Source organism: Thalassophryne amazonica, chromosome 18 (assembly GCF_902500255.1).
Source record: "Thalassophryne amazonica chromosome 18, fThaAma1.1, whole genome shotgun sequence".
NCBI lineage: Eukaryota > Metazoa > Chordata > Actinopteri > Batrachoidiformes > Batrachoididae > Thalassophryne > Thalassophryne amazonica.
In genome coordinates this window covers 64,986,108-65,002,970 of record NC_047120.1, presented here as the reverse complement: position 1 = coordinate 65,002,970, position 16,863 = coordinate 64,986,108, and the positions used below count along the sequence as shown (strand labels likewise).

At 46.4% G+C, this 16,863-nt stretch overlaps 1 protein-coding gene across 6 annotated transcripts in view; it reads left to right on the top strand.

The window, feature by feature from the left end:
* LOC117531477 (caskin-2-like) overlaps positions 1-16,863 on the top strand; it is a 74,562-nt gene that overhangs the window by 26,040 nt on the left and 31,659 nt on the right. For all 6 annotated transcript variants that reach the window (XM_034194595.1, XM_034194594.1, XM_034194592.1 and 3 more), the window contains exons 3-5: positions 7,225-7,276; positions 9,740-9,837; positions 12,430-12,575. In XM_034194595.1, coding sequence (XP_034050486.1) covers positions 7,225-7,276; positions 9,740-9,837; positions 12,430-12,575 — 296 coding nt within the window. The remainder of the gene's footprint in view (positions 1-7,224; positions 7,277-9,739; positions 9,838-12,429; positions 12,576-16,863) is intronic.

Sequence of the window (16,863 nt, the reverse complement as noted above, 5' to 3'; positions counted from 1 at the left end):
ATCAGGATATGTCATTCAAAGCGCATATTAAACAAATATGTAGGACTGCTTTTTTGCATTTACGCAATATCTCTAAAATCAGAAAGGTCTTGTCTCAGAGTGATGCTGAAAAACTAATTCATGCATTTATTTCCTCTAGGCTGGACTATTGTAATTCATTATTATCAGGTTGTCCTAAAAGTTCCCTAAAAAGCCTTCAGTTAATTCAAAATGCTGCAGCTAGAGTGCTGACGGGGACTAGAAGGAGAGAGCATATCTCACCCATATTGGCCTCTCTTCATTGGCTTCCTGTTAATTCTAGAATAGAATTTAAAATTCTTCTTCTTACTTATAAGGTTTTGAATAATCAGGTCCCATCTTATCTTAGGGACCTCGTAGTACCATATCACCCCAATAGAGCGCTTCGCTCTCAGACTGCAGGCTTACTTGTAGTTCCTAGGGTTTGTAAGAGTAGAATGGGAGGCAGAGCCTTCAGCTTTCAGGCTCCTCTCCTGTGGAACCAGCTCCCAATTCAGATCAGGGAGACAGACACCCTCTCTACTTTTAAGATTAGGCTTAAAACTTTCCTTTTTGCTAAAGCTTATAGTTAGGGCTGGATCAGGTGACCCTGAACCATCCCTTAGTTATGCTGCTATAGACGTAGACTGCTGGGGGGTTCCCATGATGCACTGTTTCTTTCTCTTTTTGCTCTGTATGCACCACTCTGCATTTAATCATTAGTGATCGATCTCTGCTCCCCTCCACAGCATGTCTTTTTCCTGGTTCCCTCCCTCAGCCCCAACCAGTCCCAGCAGAAGACTGCCCCTCCCTGAGCCTGGTTCTGCTGGAGGTTTCTTCCTGTTAAAAGGGAGTTTTTCCTTCCCACTGTAGCCAAGTGCTTGCTCACAGGGGGTCGTTTTGACCGTTGGGGTTTTACATCATTATTGTATGGCCTTGCCTTACAATATAAAGCGCCTTGGGGCAACTGTTTGTTGTGATTTGGCGCTATATAAAAAAAAAATTGATTGATTGATTGATTGATAATTAGTCAACCCCTAGTATGAATGAATAATCGGTGCTGATAATTCATTCATACTAGTTCATATTAGAGTTCAACCGATTATTGGTCTGGCTGATAATTGGCTCCAATAATCTGTTCACCCCTAGTATGAATGAATTATCGACATCGATATCAGTGCCGATAATTCATTCATACTAGAGGTCAACCGATTATTGGCCTGGCTGATAATTGGCTCAGATAATTAGTCAACCCCTAGTATGAATGAATTATGGGCACTGATATTGGTGCCCACAAGTCGAGTGATTATTGGCCTGGCTGATTATTGGCTCCGATAATCGGTCGACCCCTAGTGTGAATGAAATATCGGCACTGATATCGGTGCCAATAATTGGTCAGGCCGATAATCGGTCGACCCCTAATTCATGCATAACCAAAAAGTGTTTAGAAAATAAAATTAAAGAAGTGGAATTGTTGCAACAGCAGCAATAGGTGAGGAGCTAATTGCATGTTACTGTCGGAGTTGGCGGGACGTCAGCAGAGCTCATACATTTCAATAGGTGCACGTGTTACTGTCAGAAAAGTGCTGAAAGCTGGATGTCTTCAGTTGCTTTGTTGTGTTCTTATGAATAAGTTTGGGCCTTTTTTTTTCCATGTTCGTCTGATCTTGCAGCAAGTTTTTTTTTTTTAACAACCTGCTTTGCATATTTCCTTGTTTACTCACCTGAATGGATTAAAAAGATGCATTTCTCCATCACGTCCCTCCCTTTATTTACCTTCTTCTTCTGAACTTTGTTCTGCACATCAAAGTGCCGTGGTTCCTTTCTTCTGTCCAAGAAGCTTCGGCTGTTATGAATAAGAGGCAGATTAAAGTTCAGGGGCATCGTTTGTGTGAAATTAATGTGCAGTTTGTGCATCTGATAAGGTTTATCCAAACACTGCAGGATAACTCTCAGCTGATCATTTCTGTGGGCTGAAGACGCGAGCTCCTCGGCGTGGAGCCGGCCTTGTAATGTCTCTGTCTTTATCGGGAAACACGATGCGTGCGATTTACTGCACATCTGTTCACACCAGCTCCTGCGACTGACAGGAACACTCTGGTTACTTAATTGAACGTGTTGTCAGAATCGGACCCCCACAGGTGGAAGAGGAGAAGCGGAGGAGGGCGAGCAGCTGACAGCGTGCTGGATGCACGGAGGCGGGAGGGGAGCGAGCGGGATAGCGTGGTGGGCGTGTGCTATGTGAGGAATGCCGGCTCATGTTGTAACTGGAACTGCTGTTCTCTTCATACCGCTGGGGCAGTTTGGACCCAGTTTTGGCACGCCGCCCGGCCCCCAACCCTCTGTCTGTCTCACCATCAGTGCGCCTTTTTGTGCCTTCGGGCTCCTGATGTTTTTCTTTTTCTCTCTTTTGTCACTTTGAGTCTGCAGCATCACCAGACCAGCCTGCATGCAAATGCTCAACCACATAACAACATACGTTTGTGTTAAAGGTGCAGACCGAAATTTTGTGTTAAATGGAAAACATACGAATTGATCCAGTAGAATTTCTGGGTTTCTTCTCTTTGCATTCAGTGATGGGATTAAAAGTCGTCTGTGCGCCTTAACAGCGTAGCACTAAAACTAGTTGGGGAATTTTAGCCAGTTCTTGTGTATTAGTTAAGTCCCATCAAAGGATGAACTCACTAACTTTTCAGGATCAGGGGAGAAAGGTCAAGGGCACAGCATGAGGACAAATTTGTTTTTTTTTTTGTTTGTTTGTTTGTTTTTTTGTTTTGTTTGCAAATAGATTGGGGGACAGTTGCGGTAGGGGTGGTGGCCAAGTGGTTAGAGCACTTGGTTAGAGCGGCAGGTTCTTGGTTCAAACCCCACCCCTTGCCACATTTCTTCATGTAATGTGGAGTTGCGTCAAGAAGGGTATCCGGCGTAAAACTTGTGCCAAATTGAATTCAACATGCAGATCCACCTCCGGTTTCTTGTGGCGACCCCATGTAAGCAAAACAACAGAACAGCCAAAGGGACTTACTCTTTAGGGGACACTTGTTTAAACTTTGCATGAATCAGAGGCGACGGCATCATGGTTACTATCAGACGTGAAGAGGAAGACATGTAAGGCCTTTTAAAATAAATCATCGCATTTTAACTTCAACTTGTACGCTTATGGTGGTGCCAGATCTGCCCATTGTTACTATTACACAGGAATAGGGAGTCATATGTGGGCTTTCAAAGTATACCAAGCATTTGACCTTGAGTGACCTTGAAGGTCAAACAAGGTCGCTCAAAGTTTGGTTGTCTATAGTGGTTAGCAGTGGCACTGTAATTCCGTTACAGCAGTACTTGTGTGTCGGACGCGATCGGAGCACCGACCCAGCGTTTGACAGGACCCAGCATAAAATAAGCAGAGCACGGTTCAAAAGGTAACAGAATTTAATAAACATAATAGTGAGTGGAGTGATAAACAACCCAAAAAGTCTGCGGTCTGGTGAGGTGGAAACACGGCGCGCTCTCAGCAGCGCAAACGGTCCGGAGCCACAGCAGTTCGGACCCAGGGACCCCGCCGACACCCCCCAGGCAGCCGCGACAAACCGAGTCTGCGAAGGAAGAAATCATGAGGTGAGTCCAACACTCTCCACACAGAGAGACCCAGCTCAAAGGTGCACACAATCAGCAAACACTTCCTGGCTTTAATATAACTCAGCTTCTCACCCTGCAGGCACGGAACAACTCAGTTCAAATCTCCACTGCAGCAGAAGCTGATTAGGCGATTAGCATAGCATAACAGCTCAATATAACAAGGTGTGAGGGACACCAAATCCACTGTCATTACTTCATGAAAGTCACCAAAACCAAATTACCTCAGGAAGTGTGCTGAAGAGCGTGAGACCTCACCCAATCCTCCTTCACAGACTGTGGCGTCAAACCTGGAGCGGCCTCTGCGTCCGTAATGGTGAGATTGTTCTCCTGACGTCGACCACACACGTCTGCTCACAAGGTCGAGTCTCTGGCAATCACACACTGTGCATTCAAGGTTTAAGTGCAGCAAGCTCTGATCAAGACAGAATACACCACAGCTGTGAGTCCTGATGACCTGCACGTGATAACAAGCCTCAGGTGTTCAGGGTGAGGTCCTAATACTCAGCCACATGTCAGCCACTCAGTCCTGAATGCATACCACCTGGAGGGAGAAACAGAAAACAAAAACAAAGCCAGCCAAACACCCCAGCCCACAACAGTACTGCCAGTCTGCTCACTGTGTTCATGTTTTTTGGAACACTGTAAAACCGGCTTACTGACGTATCGAGCTAATATTTTGAACGCTAACCGCTTCCACCACCTCAGACGTCAACAGAATCAAAGCCGACTTGTGATTGGGCGTCTGTGGGAATTCACGGGTCAAGACTTCACAAACCTGAACTCGGGGTGAAATATTTATACAAGTGACTTGAACAAACGTTTCATCTCCTCGACTAAATTCACTAATAGTTGTGGATGACTTTGAACTTCAACCCGACACGCTGAACCGACAGACGGGTCCTGAGAATCTTATAACGCTTAGACTGTAGTTCTCAGTCTTTGCTTCTTTTTTGCACCGACGAGGGATTTTTCCACACGCAAGTGGGAGAAAACAGGGAGCAAGACTGAGCGTTAGTTGTGTATTCAGACGCCTCGTGTGTGTGTGTGTGTGTGTCAGTGCACAAATGGTGCCTTTATACAACAAACTGCTTTGGCGTGATCTGGATGAAACCTGAGAATCCTTAACATCCTGTGACAGACGGTCAACAAGTGGAATTTCAGGCAGATCCCCGTTAGATCCAGATCTGTTGCAGTGACGTGTGGTGGTGGTGGTGACAGTGGCCTTTCTGTGTCCGTGTCTGTGGGCTGCTTTCGACTACAGATTTTAGTCAGATTTTTCTGCCTGTCAGGCGTCTGCTGTCCGCAATTCACAAAAATTGCTTCTACTCCAACAGTTACAGTCTGATTTGCTTTAAGCACGCACACAACGTTCCTGGAGTGGTTCTGCATCAAACCTGTGTTCAAGGTCAAAGGTCAGATTCTAAGGCCACATAATGGATTTCATGAAAAATTGCTTCTCACCTTGTAGTTATTGTCTAAATAGGATCAAAGTTGCACACAATGCTCCTTGGTTGGTCCTGCATCAGAGTTGTGCTCAAGGTCATGTTCAAGACCAAAGGTCAGATTACAAATCCAGTTCAGGAATTTCACAAGAATTGCTTCTTCTCCTATAATTACAGTCTCATTTTGACAAAATTTGCACACAATACTCCTCAGGTGGTCCTGCATTAGAGTTGTACTCAAGGTCATGTTGAAGACCAAAGGTCAGATTATAATTTCAGTTCAGGAATTTCACAAAAAATGCTTCTCCTCCCATAATTACAGTCTTGTTTCAATAAATCCTTGCACACAGTGTTCCTCAGATGGTCCTATGTCAAATTTTTGCTCAAGGTCATGGTCAATGTCTATGGTCAGATTATAGGCCAGTTAATAAATATAAAGTAAGTCCCTTCGGCTGCTCCCTTGTTTTGCACTCGGGGTCGCCACAGCAAATCCAAGGTGGATCTGCATGTTGAATTGGCACAGGTTTTACGCCGGATGCCCTTCCTGACGCAACTCCACATTACATAGAGAAATGTGGCAGGGGTGGGATTTGAACCCAGAGCCTTCTGCACTGAAACCAAGCGCATTAACCACTTGGCCACCACCCCTGACAGTTTTTTATATATATATCAAAAATACTTCTCCTCCTATAATGACTGATGTCTGATTTCAACAAAATTTGCACGCAATGTTCCTGGGGTGGTCCTGCATCAAACCTGTGCTCAAGGTCATATTCAAGGTTAAAGGTCAGATTCCATGGCCACCTAACAGATTTGATGAAAAATTGCTCCTCACCTTGTAGTTATTGTCTAAATAGGATCAAAGTTGCACACAATGCTCCTTGGTTGGTCCTGCATCAGAGTTGTGCTCAAGGTCATGTTCAAGACCAAAGATCAGATTACAAATCCAGTTTAGGAATTTCCCAAAAATTGCTTCTTCTCTTATAATTACAGTCTCATTTTGACTAAATTTGCACACAATATTCCTCAGATGGTCCTGCATTAGAGTTGTGATCAAGGTCAAGTTGAAGACCAAAGGTCAGATTATAATTTCAGTTCAGGAATTTCACAAAAAAATGCTTCTCCTCCCATAATTACAGTCTTATTTCAACAAATATTTGCACACAGTGTTCCTCAGATGGTCTTATGGCAACATTTTGCTCAAGGTCATAGTCAACGTCTATGGTCAGATTATATGGCCAATTAATATATATAATATCAAAAAATGCTTCTCCTCCTATAATGACAGTCTGATTTCAACAAAATTTGCACGCAGTGTTCCTCGGGTGGTCCTGCATCAAAGATGTGCTCAAAGTCATGTTGAAGGCCAAGAGTCAGATTACATGGGCAGTTAATGAATTTCACAAAAAATGCTTTTCCTTCTATAACTGTTGTTCAGTTTCAACAAAATTTGCACACAATGTTCCTCAGATAGCCCTGCTTCAAAGTTGTGCTCAAGGTCATAGACACAGACTTGCAGAATGGGCTGATATGAGCCCCAGCATAATTGATTTGAAACAAAAAAGTTTGAGCAAATATCAAACAGTGAGCATTTATTTTCACCTTTGGAATAATTTTTGGTTTGGTTGTTGTGACGGGGCCTGCAGTAGTCAGATTAGTCAGGTGTGGTTGAGTAAGACGGTGCAAGTCGCTGTCTGTCTGTCTGTCTGCAGTGAGGAAAAATAATCTTGTTCAATCTTGCAAAGCAGTCTGACTTTTGCAGCACCACCATGGAAAAACAAAATGTAAATTTAATCCCGGAGTGTTGGCGTTTTGCGGTGGGCGCTCTCGCAGTGAGATGGCTAAATGAGGCGGAATCGTACACGTCTGGTCCGCCAGGCAGAATCCTTTGTTTATGAATCATTCTATTGCCATGAGGGTGTCAGACATGGTGAGGCGAGAGAAGGTGAAGAAAACTCTCCATCCTGTCAGCGTTGTCAAGTTTGAAAGGAGGAGTGATGATGGGGTGAAGCGCAGGGGGAAAAAAACCCAACAACAACAAAAAAAACCCTCGCTGTGAAAGAGAAAATCCTGCAGGCATGCAGCGTGTTCTGGAGTGCACCAGTGAAAAGCAAATATGTCACCACTTGTGTTTTTCTTCCCTCACTTTCAGAGTTGCTGGGTTCCACCAAGAGACTGAACATCAACTACCAGGACGGCGACGGGTAAGAACACCTCGGGTGTGAGGTTTACTCTGAAGAATGCAGCGAAGGAGTCACGACATGTCGCAGTAGTTACCGACATTCTCTGTCAGCAGGAATTAAAAACGCTACTTACGCTTTTGTCTTCGCAGCGTGAATCATAAATAAAACGCACCTCACCACGCGGGTTTTCAAGTGGGACCGTCGCTTCTGTAAACGAGGGGGATCCCGGCGGCATGCACGTATCTGAGACCCCGATGTTTGAGATTGAGAGGCGCCTGGGGAGAGGTCATGAGGTCAAAGGTGAAGGTGATACCCGGTGGTTCCTGTCTTGCTGTAGGGTTTGTGAGACTTGGACGCTACACCCACACTTCACCCAGGTGCAGCGGGTAGATGTGGGGGGGTTGTTTGCCTGGGTGGTTGCTATCCAACCTCCAGGATCCAACACGGTTCTGTTGGTGTTGTGGATGTGGTGAAGCGCGCCATCAGAGCATGGTCCCATACGTGACTACATTTATTCATTTGTGAATAGAGGTGTGTGTGTGTGTGCGCACGCGTTGAAAGCACTATAACGCATGTGTCTACATGCAGGGTCAGTTCGCTGTGTGCGCGGGAAGTGACACACAATAAAGGTGTTGAAATCAAACTTGTCCATCCATGTGTGTGAGCGGTATGGTGGGGGGGGGGTGGGGTGTGTGACTTGTGACATTTGATAGCGGTGCAGAACGATGAAGACGAGCGATCCTCAGTGACTCACCCTCACCCCACAGGGGGGCGTGTCGACTGAGAACGTGACAAGTCCTTTATTACCGAATACCTGCTGAAACCTGCGTGTGAATGGAGGGGGTGAAAGGGGATGTCCCATAATGCATCTCACTCACACACACACACACACACACACACACCTCTGAATTGAAATTTTAAAAAGTGAGGCAGAAAAACACTTTTTATTTTTGTTCCGTGAGTGCACTGTGGGGGGTCTTTGAAGTACAGGTAGACCTCGTTAATTCGCGCAAGTTGGGGTCCACAAAATCAGGTCACGAGTTATCCGAAACTGCAAGTTAATGAAGTTGACCAAAACAACTTAAAATCAGCTTATTTTGCCATATTACTATAGTTTTGATCATTTGAAGCGTGATTCCTTCCTGGATGGTGATGATTTCTTCAGCTGGAGCGGGTTTGGAATCTTTTTCTTCCTCGTCCGGCTGCGTCAGTGATAAGGGGTGTGTCAGTGATAAGGGGTGTGTCAGTGTGAACGACTCTGGATGATTCAAACTTTTTGGATGCGACTCTTTAGATCCATACTGCCAGTTCAGATTGGGCCGGAATTTCTACACGCGGCCATCTGCATTAAGGCTCTAAAGAGGAAGGTCGCATTTAAAAACTTCCAATCGTCCGCACCAAATCGTCTGCACTCATATCGCTGATGCAGCCCGAAGAGCAAGAAGAAATCATCATCCAGAACTGTCCACATTGACGATTCCTCCCAAACAACAGTCAAATCAAAATGGACGTTTAGTCAGGAGTCTAAATTTTTGGGGTCTACAAATCAACTGTGAGTAAAGCCGAAACACGACTTATGCGGACACGATTTAACAAGGTTTACCTATACTTCCTAAACCGGCCCTGATGCCTGTTGGTGCGTGTGCTTATCCCCGACCTCTATAGCCTGATGAGAGTCCAAAACAACCCCCCTGCTTACACAGGACGCCAGTCCATTGCAGGTTACTTCCCCAACCAAAGCTGGTTCTCATTTGCAGCCGGGTGGATGGAGACGCAGTGTCTCAGTCATGGATACAGAAAAGCAGGGTGACCAGGAAAGGAACCTCATGGTTGTTTTTGTACTTAGTGCAGATGATGTGGTTCTTCAGAACGAGACCTCCAGTTGCACAGCAGGACAAGTGCGAAAAGAACTCACGCACAAGCAGGTGGAACGAGCTTCTTTCACCTTTAGAGGACGGGTTCACAAACCGCCGCTCCTTCAGAACGGAGTCAGCTGAGGTGGCTCCGCCTCCTGGACCCTTCCCTTTACCTGAAGGACGTGTCTGAGGACTGTAACATCTGAGCTAACGTATTTAGCCTTACGCCACCTTTCGGGTTTCCACCTTTTGAACTGTTGCACTGGATCAGAACTGGACTTGTCCTGGGTACCGAGTGGGTACTCGAGGGCCTCTGACACACTCGGCACGTTCACACGCTCTTGGGTGTGAAGCTTGGATTTGTCAGCGGGGATCCGTGCTCATAAAACATGTAAATCTTCTGTTGTCTGAACTTTGTAAAGGGAGCGTATATATATATATATATATATACACACACACACACACACACACACACACACACACACAGAGTCTGCAATTTTAAAAAGCCCACCCCCTCCCGCACTTTGCTGTAAAGCCGTCAGTGTGATTTATAAATCCCTTCTCTTCTCCTTCACCCCCTTTCTTTTCTGCTTCTCTCTCTCTCTCTCTCTCTCTCTCTCGCCTGCAGTTTTTCAGCGCTGCACCACGCCGCTCTGACAGGAACCACAGACCTGTTGTCTCTGCTGCTGGACGTTCAGGCCACCGTGGACATCAAGGACATCAACGGTATGAAGAGCATTCCACCAGTCAGGACCCCCACTCCAAAGGCTCAGGGGGGTGGGGAATGGGGGGGGCACTGGGAGTCACTCTGGGTTAAATTGAGCTTGAAATGTCTTTTAACAGCTTTCTGACACACTCAGCTAAAAATAATTTTTTTTCGGGCCCGTATGAATAAATATGATTTACTTTGAAGTCGTCCAGCGAGTATCTTCATAAGCAAAACTGGAATATACGTGTGGAATTTGTGACGCAGCCGGACACTAAAACCACGTCGGCGAGGCTTGAAGTCAGGGTTTGTGAGGAGACGCTGGGTTTGACTTTACCACCGCCTGGGCGCTTATCAGTGAATCCAAACTTCTCAATTTTGAAAACTGGGTGGAGCAAGTTTTAATTTATTAAAAAAAAAAAAAACTGTTGCTGCTGAGGGCTGTATGTATTAATAACTTTTTAAAAAGTTTGTCTACAGTGAGTCTACAACTGAATGCAACAAATTGCAGACAGAAAATTGTATCTTTGTTGTCTCTGGATCCAGATCCAGGCCTGAATTCTTGATTCCCCCCCCCCCCCCAGAAATTCTTCACCATTGACAGTTTATTTATTTCATTAACATTCTGACGTCTCTTTGATTTGAAAACTTTACCTGTCTGGGAGGTTTGGATAAAATGCAGTCTGATTTCAAATTATTTTCTTTACACTTTAAACATTTGCTTGATTATATCTTGAATCCTGCTCTGGGATAGACTGGCATCCTTTCCAGGGTGTGCCACGCCTCTCGCCCTATGACCGCTGACTCCGCCCCCCATAATCCTTGTTTGGAGTAAGCAGGTATACAAAATGAATGGATATCTCTAATTCTGAAATAAAAGATGTAACATCCCTCATTTCTAACCGACTGCATGAAGAGATGCGGGTCGAGTGATACTTTTGTGGAGCTGATGATCCAAAACACTTCAGTAATTCAGCCGTGAGGTTTCAAATCGGGGTTCGTTGTGTGAATGCAGATTTGGAGCAGCAGGACTCGATATCTGGACTTTTCAGCTGCCTGAGTGTTTGAGAGAAGCAGTCAAAGGCTGCGATAATGAAAACCCTAGAGGCTAATTTTCTCTGTCTGGAGGAATCTTTTTAATATGTAGAAGTATCTGATTTCACTGAAGACACGCTCAAAAAAAGGATCTCTGATCTTGTAACGTACAGAAAGCTGGAGGGGAAAAGGAAACCTGTGTAGAAGCTTTTTCCAGTGCTCCAAGACCTGACCCGGCTTCCTGACCTAAATGGCTTTTTTTATTGGTCGTGTTGTGGCATATTTATACAAAATATGTGTTCTGAGACACTTTGGATGTGTTTATGGTGAACAGTGGAAACATGATTAATGCTGCAGGTTGTTTCACTACATGGCAGCCTCGTGTGGTCTTGAGGTTTGATCAGTTCTGTCTGAAATAGAACTACGTTATCCTCTAAAGCCCCATTCCCACATGCAGGACTTTGACCACCACTGTCCATGAATACACAATCAAAGAGTCGTCCTGATGAATGTAGACCACATCCTGTTAACTCACAACTCTTCTTTTATGACAATGCCATGACTTTATTACAACACAGAAGAGGATCCATCATGATTCAGCCAAGAACTAGGATAGGATAGGCTTTGTTGTCCCAATGGGACATTTCCCTTGGACAACACACCATGGACACCATCATCTTTTTACAACACAGAAGATGACTCACCGCCATTCATCCAAGAACTAGGATAGGATAGGATAGGCTGTTTTGTGCCAACAAGAAGTTTTCCTTGGACAACACGTGCTATAAAACAATCCATTCATCCAACCACAAAACAATCTCTTAAAACAAGAAACACCATCAAGGTGCAGCTACGAGGAAACAATGCCATCAACGCCACACGAATTTGGTGTAAAAGTAGAATAACAACTGCTCCAAAACGATGACTTGACACCAATATCCAAGAATGCCAAGAATTGCCTTCAAGATGATTCGAGGCACACAAAGACTCTAGAATGACAGCAACTGCTCCAAAACGATGACTTGACACCAATATCCAAGAATGCCAAGAATTGCCTTCAAGATGATTCGAGGCACACAAAGACTCTAGAATGACAGCAAGAGGATTTGTAAAATATCCACAATAGTTCAGTATAAACCGGTGTGGCGGCAGCCGTACCATCAGGACTTATCAATAGGGTCTCAGACTCACCAATCCTGGTGGATTTTGGGGAAGACTTACCCCAGAATCCACCATGATTTGAGAACTGTGGCGGTGTCATGATCAAAAACACACAAACCTTTCCAACCGTGTTTAATCCACATTGGCTCCAAACTGTTTGAGTCAAATAGTCCTGACCTTGAGTTTGACCATTCAGCATCACTCAAGGTTGAATAAAAAAGGTGACTTATGGCTTGATATTTGTGTTTAATAGTAACCATGTCTGTCTTTAACCAGTTCCTCAAAACAGCCGTTCAAAATATCCCCATAAGCACTGAGCTCAAATTGCTACCTTGGTTTTTAATTGATTTTTCTCAAAATCATTTGTGACTGTGACTGTCTCAGTGCCTTGGTCTCTGTCTCCTGTCTGTCTCTAGGCATGCGTCCACTCCACTACGCGGCGTGGCAAGGTAACGCTGACTCTGTGTTGTTGTTGCTGAGAGCTCGCGCTTCAGTTAACTCGGCTTCCATTGATGGACAGATACCGTTACATCTCGCTGCTCAGTACGGACACTATGATGTGGTGAGTGCACGCGCGCGCGCACACACACAATTGCCAAAGGCAAAGTTCCAAGGCATTACCAGTCCTCCCATTTCAGTGAAATCTACCCCCTTTGTGTCTCAGCCTGTATTGTCCACCAGCAATATCAGTAATACCACAACGCAGCTTTTTCACAAGAGTCTAAAGCAACAGCTCGCACACATTCCTTTCCTCCAGACTCATCGGTTTTTGCTGTCGGAGTAGTTACGTATGTCACACTTCTATACCTCAACATGTCCTGTGACCTATAGAAACCCCTGACAGATGAAAACTATCAAACACAAAGAAGTCGTGGATTTAGGGAGCAAATTTTAAGCCACCTGTGTGTAGTTAGGAGCAAACAAAGATTAAACGTAGCTCCTCAATGTGGGGAGTGTGGCAAGAGCTCAGGCTTTCCATTTTTCAGTGCTTCTTACAAAAGTGGTAAACACCAAATCAGGGTCCTGATGCTTGTCTTACTGTAGAGTTGGAAGACAAACCGATGACCTAAGGCGACCACTTGAAGTCTTTAATACTAGGTCCCTTTGGAGGATCCTTGATTACTACTGGAATGGCTTTGTGTCAAGCAAACGGTTCCTTAGGGAGACTCACATGAGAAGTATCACTTGCACATGTTGACCATGTGGCGCGTTTCTCTGTGCATGATCCAGCACGCAGGTGCCTCAGTGTTGAGGATACCAGCGGCTGGAGAAGGCCAAGGACACGTCCACTTTTCATCTGGGTGCAGCATATGGATGGTTACGTTCAAGAGGCGGAGATGGAATGACTGTCCACCACAAGGGGACAACCAGGACCCAAAGATGCTCCATCATGTGGTAGTTACTGCACCACTGCTTGAACCCAGCCCTAATCACAACCTGAGGTGATACTGGTGACCCAGTGCAACAGAAAATATGTCCAAAATTAAAGCCTATATGTTATGTGTCGGACGCAGGACGGAGAACCGACCAGCGTTTGAAGGACCCAGTATGAAATAAGCAGAGCACGGTACAAAGGATATCAAAATTTAATGACATAACAGTGATGTGGAAAAGAACAAACAAATAAGTGCGCGGTCTGCGAGGTGATAATACGGTGCGCTCCCAGCTGCACAAACGGTCCAGAGCCAGAAACAGTTCGGACCCAAGGACCCCGCCGACACCCCCCAGGTGGCCGCGACAAACCGAGTCTGTGAAAGAAGAAACCATCATGTGAGTCCACACTCCACACACAGAGAGAGACCACTCAAAGGTGTACATACACAGCAAACACTTCCTGGCTTAATTACTAATCAGCTTCCCACCCTGCAGGCATGGAACACCCTGTTCACATACTCAAACTGCAGTGGAAGCTGATTAAACGACTAACATAACAGCTCAATATAATAAGGTGTGAGGGACACCACATTTACTGACTGTACTAATATTAGTCACAAAACCTAACGTACCTCAGGAAGTGTGCTGACGAGCGTGAGATCTCACCCCCTCCTCTTTCACAGACCACGGCATCAAACCTGGACGTTCTCTGCATCCATAATGATGAGATGGCTCTCAAGACGACGATCTCACCCGTCTGGTCACAAGGTCGAGTCTCTGGCAAATACACACTGTGTACTCCAGACTTAAATGCCACCATGCTCCAATCCGTGTAGATGCACCACAGCTGTGAGTCCTGACGAGCTGCACATGATCAGCCTTAGGTGATCAGGGTGAGGTCCTGATAACTCAGCCACACAGCCACTCAGTCCTAAACGCGTGCCACCTGGAAGGAAAAACAAAAGACAGAAACAGAAGACAGAAACAAAAAGCAGCCAGGCACCCCCAACCATACAACAGCACCCCACCCTCACGGGAAGCCTCCCGGCGACCACACAAACCTGGCCCAGGAGAAACACCCCCCTCCAGGGACCATGGCTGGAAACCGTATCTGCATTCATCTTCCAACAGAATCTTCATCTGACAGAACGGTTGACGTCTTCTCCTCTGACTGCATCTTTGCCCTTGTTTCTGTCAGTCAGTTTGCACAGGTGTGGCCAGGAGTTCTTGAACCTGTGCGGTCAGCCTTTGTCCAACTATGTTTACAGTCTGATTAGTCATAAAACAAAAAAGACAAACAACCAAACCACCCCCCCCCCAGAGGACCGTCCCATCAAACCCCGGGAAGAGGAGAAAAGAAAAACAACCCAAACTTAAGCTTGCAAATAAAAATGCTAACACCCCCCCCACCCCCCCCGACGACATGTAGGGACCAACACCCCCCAGAGGACATCCCGCCAGCTCCAGGAGTAATAACCACAGCCGAGGTCCCTCTGGGATCCAAAGTCACCCACGGGGACTCCCAGCGCCTCTCAGAGGACCGTTCCATCAACCCCAGGAGACGCCCCCCCTCATGACCAACGGACCCAGCCCCGGCCGTCTATGGCTAGATGGACCCACAGCCCTTTCCCCCCCAGAGGACAGCACAGTCACACCCTGAGGGTGGAAACTGGGGGGAAAAACAAAAGGAGAAAAAAAAAACAAACAAACCAAACAACCCCAACCCCACCCCCTCGGCGCAGTGGAAACTGGAAGCAAGTCCAGCGTCACCAACCATGACTATACCCCAGAAGTCAACCGGGAGGAGTGGAACAGCGGTTATGGCAGACGGCACAAAACGGCGCCACCCCTCCGACTTCCAAACCAGCCACCAGCTGCGGGTATATTCCACTGCCCCAAACCTCAGCCACGCCGATGGCAGACGGCTCAAAGGCGCACTGAAGCCGGAGGTGGAACAGAGAATCAACAAAAAAAAAACACACACCAACCCCCCCCTCCCCTCCCAGGTGCAGAGGTTACCCGGGAAACGCCCAGCATAACCAAACTGCACCACTCCAGCAACGCCGACAACCTATGGCTCACACGGCTGGAACCAGAGGAGAAGAGAGGGAATAAAAAAAAAATACCCCAAACCCCCTCCCCCCCCCCCCCTCCCGGGTGCAGAGGTTACCTGGGAAACGCCCAGCATAACCAAACTGCACCACTCCAGCAACGCCGACACGTACGGCTCACACGGCTGGAGCCAGAGGAGAAGAGAGGGCATAACAAAAACAAAAAAAAAAGAAAAAAGAAAAAACAACCCAATTACCCCCCCCATCACCCCCCAGAGGACCGTCCCATCAAACCCTGGGAGGTGAAACCAAAAGAAATAAAAAGAAAGACTAACAGACTAACATAAAGTGACCTGGGTCCTTTTTCATGCTCCAGACAGACTGCAGGGTCACGACCCCAGACACTAATAGTGTAAAAAAAAATCCCACACAAAAACCAACTCAAAAAACACCCACAAAAAATGAACCAACACAAAACTAATAAGTGATTTATACCGTCAAGCTCAAACAAATGGAACACACCTGCTCCACCTTAAGAGCTATGACGGTAATGTGACTCAGTTACCAACAGAGGGAGCCAAAGTGCTGAAAATAAAAACCCCTTTGGTAACAGAGAAAACAAACTCATGCTGCTTTTCTTCTGCGCAGCTGTGTGTAACACACAACCAAAAAGGTGCTTCAACTAAATTACGCCGGAGCTGACACAACAGACGCAGTAGTTATCTTCACCCGGGGAAACGGGGCTACAACTGTAACACAGGAAGCACAGCGACCCGTGCCACAGAGCTCCGCCGTGCGCGTTCACCCATTACAGACACACTCTTGCAGCTCCTGTTTAACCTCTTATCCGGTCGAAGTGTGACGCGAAGCCGTCGCCAGTCACACTCCACCACGACCCTCGGATAAGGCACAACACAGGAACACGGCTGCAAGAGAGCTCAAATCAGTATTCGATAATGGGTTCTCAAACACGCACCATCCGGGCGGAGAGCACCCGCAACTGATCCGGATAACTTCTGAACGTCTGCTGCCGCCTTCCCGGCGCGTTATCGTCTCTGCTACCGCTGGGTTCATGATGTTTGGCCAGAGACTACTGTTATGTGTCGGACGCAGGATGGAGAACCGACCAGCATTTGAAGGACCCAGTATGAAATAAGCAGAGCACGGTACAAAGGATAACAAAATTTAATGACATAACAGTGATGTGGAAAAGAACAAACAAATAAGTGCGCGGTCTGCGCGGTGATAATACGGTGCGCTCCCAGCTGCACAAACGGTCCAGAGCCAGAAACAGTTCGGACCCAAGGACCCCGCCGACACCCCCCAGGTGGCCGCGACAAACCGAGTCTGTGAAAGAAGAAACCATCATGTGAGTCCACACTCCACACACAGAGAGACCACTCAAAGGTGTACATACACAGCAAA